At 39.4% G+C, this 10,582-nt stretch overlaps 1 protein-coding gene across 1 annotated transcript; it reads right to left on the reverse strand.

Moving 5' to 3' along the window:
* Positions 1–29: 29 nt before the first annotated feature.
* On the reverse strand, positions 30–3,049 carry LOC131125728 (phospholipid hydroperoxide glutathione peroxidase-like). The gene is made up of 7 exons (XM_058067550.2): positions 2,925–3,049; positions 2,289–2,383; positions 1,851–1,995; positions 1,481–1,632; positions 894–918; positions 746–805; positions 30–613 (listed from the first exon to the last, which is right to left on the reverse strand). The coding sequence occupies exons 1-7, from the start codon at positions 2,988–2,990 to the stop codon at positions 581–583; spliced, it is 576 nt and encodes a 191-aa protein (XP_057923533.1). The 5' UTR covers positions 2,991–3,049; the 3' UTR covers positions 30–580.
* Positions 3,050–10,582: the final 7,533 nt, after the last annotated feature.

A 10,582-nucleotide genomic window follows, 5' to 3' on the forward strand; every position in this document is an offset into this window, starting at 1 on the left:
CATTCCGGATAAATCCACTTTCAAATAGGCAGGCTTTAACTATGTTTTATTTTGGGACAATGAGCAATACCTGTTCAACAAACCAACCGATGCAATTCATTTTTACTAGATGTAACTTTGAGTAATACAACACTGACAAAATGAATGTGATACTGTAAGTGCAGCTAAATGTCTATGACAAAATAACCTGAGTGACAATAATCTATCTGCGAGTTCAGTGCAAACATCGTCAGTAGTTTAGAGACGTCAGTGCAGCTTATGACATCTTACTACAAAGCTATCATAATGCATGATCATATGAGACTAAACAAAAGATGGCATTTGTTGCAAAGAAGGAATGGCTTTGTAAAAAGTTGTGCTATAGATCACTAAGCAATGTCTATTTATATAGTCTTAAGATGTTGGTGTAGTTAGGAAGTCTGAAGGGTAGTTGCACGCTGAGTCATCGGGCCTGCCCTCCCCAATATTTGGGTTTATAGACAGGTCGTCATTGGTCCAGACACCCACACACACCAACAATCTCAAGTCCATATGAGAGATCCATGTGTGACCATGCACACAGAGGATGGTTGTATTTTTACTACAGGTACTGTGGCAGATCCTTCTCCACCACCTGCAAAAGAACCATCAAAAGACATTAGGTGTGTTGGCAAAGCAAAGCATACGTTTCCACATACGTTTTCCAAAGTCCCACAAATCCAAGACAATTTTAAAAAAGGTATCAACAATGAAAGCAGCCACTTACACTGGGATCATCTGTTGGGCCGTACCGCTTCACCACGAGTCCCTCTCTGCTTATAAGAAACTGTAAAGGAAAACAAAAAAAAGTGAGTAGTTAAGGATTGGATGGCTCTGAAAATAAAAAGTAATACTGCAAACTGAAAGTACATTACCTTTGTGAAATTCCATTTGATGTTGCTGTGAAGAGAAAAACATTTTACACTTATAAAGCCGATAATGACAAGATTACACCATAAACTCATCATCACTGACTTTAAAAGAGAGAATATGTTTTGGCTTATTAAACTTTAAGATCACATCCAAATGTTATTATTTGAAGAAATGACAACAAAGGTATCAAATCTAGAGGGAAAACAATGACACATTTTGAAAGCCAAGTCAAAACAGTGGGCAAAGAAAGCTGAAATGCAATGAAGCAACAGGATGGTTATTACACACGGTACTCTATGGTTTTGCACTCTAGGTTTCACAATGACATCACATCAGTGTGACAATGTAGCAGCTCAATAAGTAACAAATACTCATAGGACCTAGGTTCCCAAAGAGGGTATTTGAATAAAAGATTGAACAAATTAGATGACTACATCGTGCATTTAAAACGTGTTTAATCTTGAAGATGTTTCAAGATCATTTATAGTGCGACTGGAAAGGTTTGGGAACCACTGTCATAGGACACCTAATTTGGTGACTCATTTGGCAGCAGTTTTTTCAGAGTGTTATTTGTTAGAAAACAACTTACTTTCCCAGGGTTCCTTTTCCTTTCGGCTGAGCTTTCATCCACTTCCAAAGAGGGTGAGCGCCATCTCCATTCACGTCAATTTTACTGAAGAGGTCAAACTCTGCATTGAATCCTTTGGCAAACTCTTTAATCTCTGCCTCAGTTCCAGGCTCCTAGATAATCATCATCATCAGGATGGAAAATACACATTATTGCAAGTTTTGACCTGTAATGTGTAATTCTGGTTACAGCACAAGATGATCAGCATAAGCTTATGTTATACTATGCTATTATATATAGTCAGTTTACAGCAAACTGTTGCTGAAATGTGACGAGTATACAACTTTTGTTGATCCTGTATTTGAATAATACCACTGAGATGACGAGTTACCTGGCCTCCAAACTGGTTACATGGGAATCCGAGGATGCGTAAACCCTTCTCAGCTAGGGAAGCGTGCATTTCCGCCAGCTGAGTGTAGTTCACTCTGGTCTTTCCTCATTTGGAGGCCACATTTACAATGATGCACACATAACCCCTGGTAGAGAAAGCACACAGACATATCGGGGTCAAGAAGCTAAAAAGCAATAAAGTAGAATACTACATGGACTATTCTAAAAAGAAACACAGGAGCTTAGAGGGTAATCTTAGCAAGCATGTTCCAGTGCCAATCTAAACTCTCTAAAGGCAGAAATTCTGATGCAGTTTTTGTGCTGTATCTTATTTGACAATGCGGGTGTACATAATGAGTGCAGTAAACCAATAAATAAATAGTAAGCCTGTGTCAGAGCATTAGCACAGATTGCATCATGCACAATGACATCACTATACCTGTATTTATCCAGCGACACCTCATTGCCGTCGATATCTTTGGCTGAGAACTCATAGATTGACTTAGCAGCTTTCCAGTCGCTCGCCTGTGCACACTGCATGTGAAGAAATAAGATAAGATAAGAAATTAGAAGTGTGGGTTTCAGTAAGACGGGGGCTAAAGTTCAAGTACGCGCAGTAAAATTTAATTGACCGTTGCGTAAAGACGGCTATAAAATGTAGGGGAAATACTAGCATCACAGTAATCACTTCTCTTTTTTTCCTTTAGTACACTTGAATACAGCGCCAGCTAGCATAACAAGCTAACGCCACAAATCTTGACTAAGCGTTACACAAACGCGAGAGATTAGTATTCGTTTTGCTTAAGTACTCAACCGCACAATCAGTCAAGCCAACACCTTATGCTTAACTGACGGAATATTTGTAATTTCAGCGGCCTAACACTGATCGCAAAATACATTGTATCGACGTCGGACGCATTTCCTTGTTGCACCAGGTTTAAAATAGAAGCCAATCTTACGTAGTTGTTGTTAAGCACTCCAGCATCAATACAGCGGACAGACACATTGGTAATAACACATGTACATGACTACAAATATTAAAGAAGAAGACAGACATCACGTTTAAATGACGTACCATGGTTCTTACCACTCCTCTACAGCCCAACACGCCCAAAAACACGGAAGACCGCCAGAGCCACATGCTCCTGGTGACACTTATGACCGCTGTTGCGTCATTTATAAGCCCCGCCTACTACAAAGCACCGCGCATGTGCAAAGTAATGACGCTACATGGCCAATTGAAAACATCGCATTAATGTTGTTTAAACAAATACAGCATTTACCGTGGATTTAAGGTGAAATATAAAGCTGTGCCAACGTAAGGATGTAAATTATTTGGAAAATTTCACTCTGTCTAGCCTGTATGATTCACTGAATCTTTCAAAAATTACGGTTTCATGTGGTTCTGCATTTTGTCCAGCAGAGGACGCTATCTTATTGTAGAAAGGCGCGCTGCTTTTTCTTCTTGAATACTACTAGGACAAGAGATTCAAATAAATAGAGATCCTTTGCAGTCTCCCTGTAAGAGGATTCAAATTCACAATCTCCTTATCGCAATATGCACAGCTACATTTAGGAATACATAAATCATAATAAATGGCTATAGATGAGGGATTTGTTTTTCCACATTAACACTTTCTGTTAAATATGTTGCTTTCACAGTCCAGGCATTTCAACTGGGTCAAGGACTACTTTTCCAGCCGTTATTTTAGGACAGTGTATTGAAATAGACCTGATGTCACATAGTGACACATAAAAAGACAATTTGCTTCATTTAATTGACAGAATATTGAACTGGGACTTGATTAAAAAAAAAAAAGTAATGCCTCACAATAAGCTCAACTTGTCAGTCAGTCAATGATATTGACATAGGAGCTCACAAAAGTGAGTGCACATTCTTCACATTTCAGCATTATAACTTCACAAGAGACAACACCAGTGATACGTGGATTTGGATATAACTTAAAATAGCCAGTGTACATCTTTGAAAGCAGCCTAGATTTGCATTCCTCTGAAAATAAGTCAATACACAGCCATTGTATAAATAACTGTCAAAACAAGATACCACACTGCAGTGAACATATTCAAATTGTGTCCACAGTGTCAACATATTCTTATTGAGCATTGCCTCTTGGGAATGCAATTCAACAGAGGTGCACAGTTTGTTTCTGGAATCCTCTTTGACTCCTCTTGGAGGACATTACTTGTCGAGCTGGTGGATGTTAAGACATTTTGCACATCTACAGTTTTCCAATTTGAAAGGTCCGAGGGGGTTCCAACACCTCAAATGCCGTATACATTGATGCAGAGGATGTCTTTGCATCCAAATTGCCATCAATAAAATGCACCTGTGTTTCTTGTCCATAACATACGTACACCTGCCTGTACCATAACCCCATGGTGGCCCCTTGATCCACAACACAGGTGCATTTTATACATGTAATCCAGTTTTGAAGTGGCCTTTTATTGTGGCCAACGTCAGGAACAACTGTGCAATAATCATGCTTTCTAATCAACATCTTTATTGCCCACACCTGTGAGGTAGATGGATTATGAATGGTGAATACTGACAAACACAGATTTAGACTGATTTGTGAACAATATTTAGGAGAGAAAGACCTTATGTATACATGGAACAAGTTCTAGATCTTTACTCATTTAGAGTCAGAACAGTGAACTGCATCTCCCCAGTGCAGGACGCAGGCAGCCCAAACCATGACTACAACCACCATGCTTGACTGCATGGGGGTGTACGCACGTGTATATGATACTCTATGTAATGTCAAGTTGGATGAGATTGTTTTGCGTTTAATTAAAACTTCACAATATTGCCATCGTGGCTGTTTTAAAAGGGTTGACCAGGCTGACATAGAACACAAGGGTAAATGACTGCCTGGGATAATTAAAAGGCATCCTTCAAATGAGCATCCCTGTTAGTGGAAGCAGTGGAATATATTGCATGACTATTGGCATTGGATGGCGTGGAGGTCATGTAATCGGCTGCAGAAACGTTTAATTAGAGTACGATGACAAAACAGCACTTTCTCACTTGAAACATCCACGTCAAAGCATCTAATTATTTCATATAGCCAATTAGAGCACAAATGAAATAAAGGGGTCCTACTGAAATCGGCACAGGCTCAAGAGATGTGGATGTGCAGTGTTCAAGGGGCAAAAGTGCTGTTGCATGAATGCGTTATGTAGTGGAAAAGCTGCCAATGTTAATGAATGTGTAACACCGCAGTCAATATATTCTTGTTACACACTATACATATGCGAGAAGGTGCAAGATGGGAGTTCTTTACTGCCTTATTATATTGTCTTTGCTTTACTGACTTAAGTGTGGCTTTGCAAAATTGTTTCAGTCATATAGAGCAACCATGTCCCCGTTTATTGGCTTCTAATAAGCAAACAAAATAATGAGCACCAGTGTGGATATTTACTTTCCAAAGAATCACGCAAGGTTCATTATAAGTAATAATAAAAAAAACACTGACCAGTTGCTAAAATATGCATAAGATAGTGATTTATGTCCCATTCCCATTGATATCAAGAACCTACACAAAATACCATACATACAAAACCACAAAGAAGATAAATGAGTATAAACAAAGACACCAAAACCACAGAAGAACAAACAAGCTTTGTATAATCTAAAAACAAAACAGTTGCCTAGAAACCACCTCTGCTAAACTTAACTCCCCCACCCCCAACCCCCACAACACACACACACACACACAAGCAGCACCAGAGGGGATTAGATCAGATGCTTTCGAAAAAGTTTGGGTTATTTCTCACTGTTCCTAAGCAACAAGTCTGCTGTTTGCCTTCGCATATGGCTCTTTAATCCGCTGGCGATTAATTGTCAGAAAATATTTTTTTTATTAAATTGACTGTAAAATATTACCAGAATTTCTCCTGAGCACATTCTTAATTTGACAGTTAAAACCGTCCAAGGTAGTCAGCTGGGAGTTGTAACACCGGAATGGATTATTTTTGCTTTATTTTGTCTTGAATTATATTTTCAGAATGAAAAAAAAAGCATATCGCACCAGCCTTCGACATGAAACAAAGAAAGTCACAAAAGCAGATGGCAACCTATATTTACATTGGCAGAGAATCCTTTACATTAAACCCTCACACTCTGATGGGCTTGGTTGGCAAGGCAACAGAATGTGCTGTTTTTTCCCCCTGGCTGAGCCTCAATGGGCCACATCAGCCTTCTTATCTTCCACCTTCCTTCAGATTCAGTGTTTCAGCTGACAGGTAATTGGCCCACTGGCTTTATCCCAAAGCCATATCGCTAAAATCCCTTGCTGAAATCAATACAGTAACAGCCTTGGCTGTGCTGCCTGAGCCATGTATAAGAAAAGCCTAAAGGTTCAGTGTCTATTTCATTTCAATTGGTGAATTTCAATTGGTTGATTTGTCTCTTCAACATTGTGTAGAAGTTGAGAACAAAATCTGTGGATTGGCAGACCAGTGTATAGTCCCCCCTATTCCAACTACATTGGGATCACACTCCTCAGCCTCACTGGAAAAGCCTCTTCCAGAGATTTTTCTATTGCAGAGAAGGGTACAAACAATTAATCGAACCTCAGCTTCATCCTGGTCGTGGAACACTTGGCCGGCTTTGTACCCTTGCAAGGGTACCAGAGGGTGCATATAGGAGTTTGTCCAAGTGGTCCACATATGCTTAGTGGACTCGGAAAAGGTGTCTGACCACATCCCTTACAGCAGGGGTCTCAAACTCAATTTACCTGGGGGCCATTGGAGCTAGGGTCTGGGCAAGGCTGGGCCGCATCAGGTTTTCAAAAAAAAAAAAACGCATTTATTGACAACAGAAAAACTTTTTCACTGTTTTGGTTCCGATTTTCTACAATAAAAGCTCTGATAAAACATTCCACTGTTCTCAAATATCTTAATTTTTATTTTTCTGCACAAAATAAGATGAAAAATAAATAAATAAATAAACAAATCAAGAATAAAAAAATCAATCAATCACTAATAAATAAATATAATAATAATAAAACAGCAAATAATAAAAACTTAAGAAACCACATATAGTTGGTGGGTAGACAAATTATTTTTTTTCTGATTAATATTAACAAAGCATTGTTAGAGCCCTGTAGACATGACAAAACACGACTATAGTCACATTTATACTCTTTTTATTTACAACATATTGCGCAACTTCAGGGTCTTGAGACACATGCTAACTCGCAAACTAGAGAGCTAGCAACCTAAACGGTAGCCGTCAAGTTATTTCCTTTAAACTTAAATAGCCAAAAACTTACCACTTCCACACGGATAGGGAGGATAACTATTAACAGTTATTTAACCTTTAACATGAACATTAATCAAACGTAATAATTTTTTCTGGGTACATGATACCATACAGCATCTATATCAAACTTGCGCGGGCCGCACAAACATTAAACTTTCATATCAAGACGGGGGCCTCAAACTAGTGTCCTGCGGGCCACATTTGGCCCACAGGCCGTGTGTTTGAGACCCCTGCCTTACGGTGTCCTGTGGAAGGAGCTCTAGTAGCACGCTACCACCGGAGCAGGAGTCTGCTTCGCATTGCCACCAGTGAGCCATGCCTGTTCACACTGACACATCGACACACTGTCCACTCTCCACCAGGGCTGACCTTTGTCACCAATTCTGTTCATAATTTTTATGGACAGAATTTGTAGGCATAGCCAAGGTGTTGATTGAGACCATTTTGGAGGCCTTTGGCTCTCATGCCTGTTATTTGCAGATGATGTGGCCCTGGTGGCCTCATTAGACCGTGACCTTCAGTGTTTACCAGGGCGGCTCGCAGCTGAGTGTGAAGCTTCTAGGATGACTCAGCACCCATGGTTCCCAGATGGAAAAGAGTGGATTGAACTCTTCGGTTTGGGAGTGAGATCTTTAAATATCTGCAGTGATTTGATCTCTGGACCAGACTGTAGTGGTAAAAAGAGAGCCTAAAGAGACTAAAATTGTTGTAATATGTATACCAGACCAGTGGTTGGCGATGTCACAATGCATCCTCTGCATCTTTACGTAATCTTATCCAATATAAAGAACATGACTCAAGTAGATACATTTGCAGTGTCGTACATTATTCTCACCCTGAAACTGACATTGATTGGTCAGAAGTTGGTTATTTATTGTTATTATTCAGCCCCAGATTTGATCGCCAACAACAGGCTTTTACTGCAGGTTTAAATCCATTATATAAAATTTCAAAATAAAATCATGGACTATTGCTGTACAAAGCCTTGACGTCCCTTGCTGTCTGCCACTCACTCCGCTCCCCTATAATGAATATTTATATCCACTGACAGTATGAGCTTATTTGGTCTTATTACACCTACTAGTACATTGGATAATATAGTGGATTAGATTTTATGTTTATTTTTCACTCACTCCTCAGTCACACACCGGTGATGGTAATCTACAGTTGCCCTGGGGTAGTCTGATGAAAATGTGACTCCAATCACCACCAAATATTCATTCACATTCATGCAGCAGTGTGGGCAGGACTGGAGTCAAAGTGGGTGAAGTGTCTTGCCCAGAGACACAACGACACTGACTGGGATCAAACCGCCAACCTACTCGACCTCTACCGCCTCCTGATATGAGTGTAAAGGTGACTGTATCGGTGTTATTTAATGTCTACAGGGCTCAAATAATGTTAGAAGTTCTATTATTCTATATTCCATTTTTAAATAAGGACTCCTAATTCACTCAATATCAGATTTGGAACCAATTAACTGCAATAAACAAGGGATTACTAGTACATCAGTTTGTAAGTTTTTAATGTTTCAACACAGCTCATGCTGGCAAAATATTTCAGTAATATTTTAATATTTTAATAAGTACTGCAAATTGGGGTGAGGGGGGGTTCAAATTTTTCCTTTTAGCTTCCTTGCTCCAAAAAGCAGAGCAAAAATTGGCCCAGGTACAATTCTTTTTAACACATCTCAAAGTTCAGATTGTTAAAAAAAACACAGCAAAGACATGAGTCATGCAAGAGCTACGTGGTGGAAATGTACTTTGTGGACTGTGAAATGGCATCATGTGCCGCAGCCTTTCTTGTCGACCCACAACGCCACTCTCTGATCAAAACCATCACAAGAGTAAAAGGAAGAAACTCAGGTCCACCTGCTGCCTCACAGCAAGATTGGCCTCAGCTGCTCGGTCAACCTATTCTTTTGCAAATCGTAATATTGCCTGTTGCATTCTGTCGTCTCCTCCATCTCTCCATTCCCTCGTCTTCACCCTGCTGTGTTTCTTCCTCCCCCACTGATTCCGACCACTACAGCAGCATGGACGTCAAGGAAAGTAATCTCAACAGTCCCTCAGTCAATCTGCCTCTCAAATCCAAATATTGAAATACTACTTCTGATATTTCTACATGCGCTAACCTGGTAAATATCAAAAATCCCCATGAGACCTGTTTGATGAGATGCTTCAAGGTCCTCTGGTTGTTTGATTTTCCAAAGGTGTTTTCAATACCCCGGAAAGGACATCAACGGGTAGATGCCCAATATTGGCTTTCTTACTTATATTCCCTTAAATTAATGCCAGGTCCCATCTCTTGTAATGAATCAACACATTTCACTTCTTTTACTTTAATATTGCAATTTGCTACAGTAAACCTCGGATATATCGGATTCAATTGTTCCCACTGGTTTTGTCCGATATAAGCGAAATCCGTTATATGCGTATACCGGAAAATGTCGGATTTATATCCGGTATATGCGTAAATCGGATTTTATCCGTTATAAAAAGGCACTTCCTTGACTATGTTTCCAATGTACCTGGACTGGGCAATGAAAAGGCATTGGCAAGTTTTCCGTACATTTCATTCTGACGTCATTATCATTTGCACTTACGTTTATCGTTTGGTTTCTAAACCTCGCTAATAGCAACAAGAAGGCATTTCTACATATTTGAGAATTTTTTTTTTTTTTCGTTGTACATGCTCATGTACATGTCTGTAATTCATACAAAGATGTTATAATCTTCCGCTTTGGCTGTGAACATGGATCAAAGATGGATCAAAGGCCACGATGCGGCCATCCGATATATGCGAGGGAAATTGGAACGGGACTGGAGATTTTGTCCGAAATAGGCGAAATCCGTTATAAAAAATCCGATATATGCAATGAATTTTTATTGGAAATGCATTACAGAAAAATTTGTTCTTTTTTATCTGTCCGTTGTGGGCGAATTTCCGATATATCCGAGTCCGATATATCTGAGATTTACTGTATATGTTCATTGCAAATTGCAGATTTACAATCCAAAGGCAAAGCTTGCAAATAATTGCAGACCGCAGAGCTAGCAAGTTTGTTGCCGTGTAAAATACATCATCACTCGTGTGTTGATATCTATATTGGCAGAAAAAAACTCCCTACCTCATCAAGACAGATGTCTGTCCCATACTTGTCTCTTGTTGTCTTTGTCTTTGTCGCCAAAGTGCTTGATCATGTTGGTTCCAATGGTGCAGTAAATTGGCAAAAGCAGATCAGACATTTTTTAAAAATTGTATTGTTCTACAGGTAAGGGCCAGAAAATTAGAATATTTTCATAAACTTGATTTATTTCAGTCATTGTGTTCAAAAGGTATAACTTTTACATTATATTTAACCATATTTAAACCATCACTGATGGTGGAAACTTCACACTAGACTTCAAGCAACGTGGATCCTGTGCCTCTCCTCTCTTCCTCCA

This window comes from Doryrhamphus excisus, linkage group LG6 (genome assembly GCF_037039965.1).
Source record: "Doryrhamphus excisus strain RoL-2023G ecotype Guam linkage group LG6, RoL_Dexc_Guam_v1.1, whole genome shotgun sequence".
NCBI lineage: Eukaryota > Metazoa > Chordata > Actinopteri > Syngnathiformes > Syngnathidae > Doryrhamphus > Doryrhamphus excisus.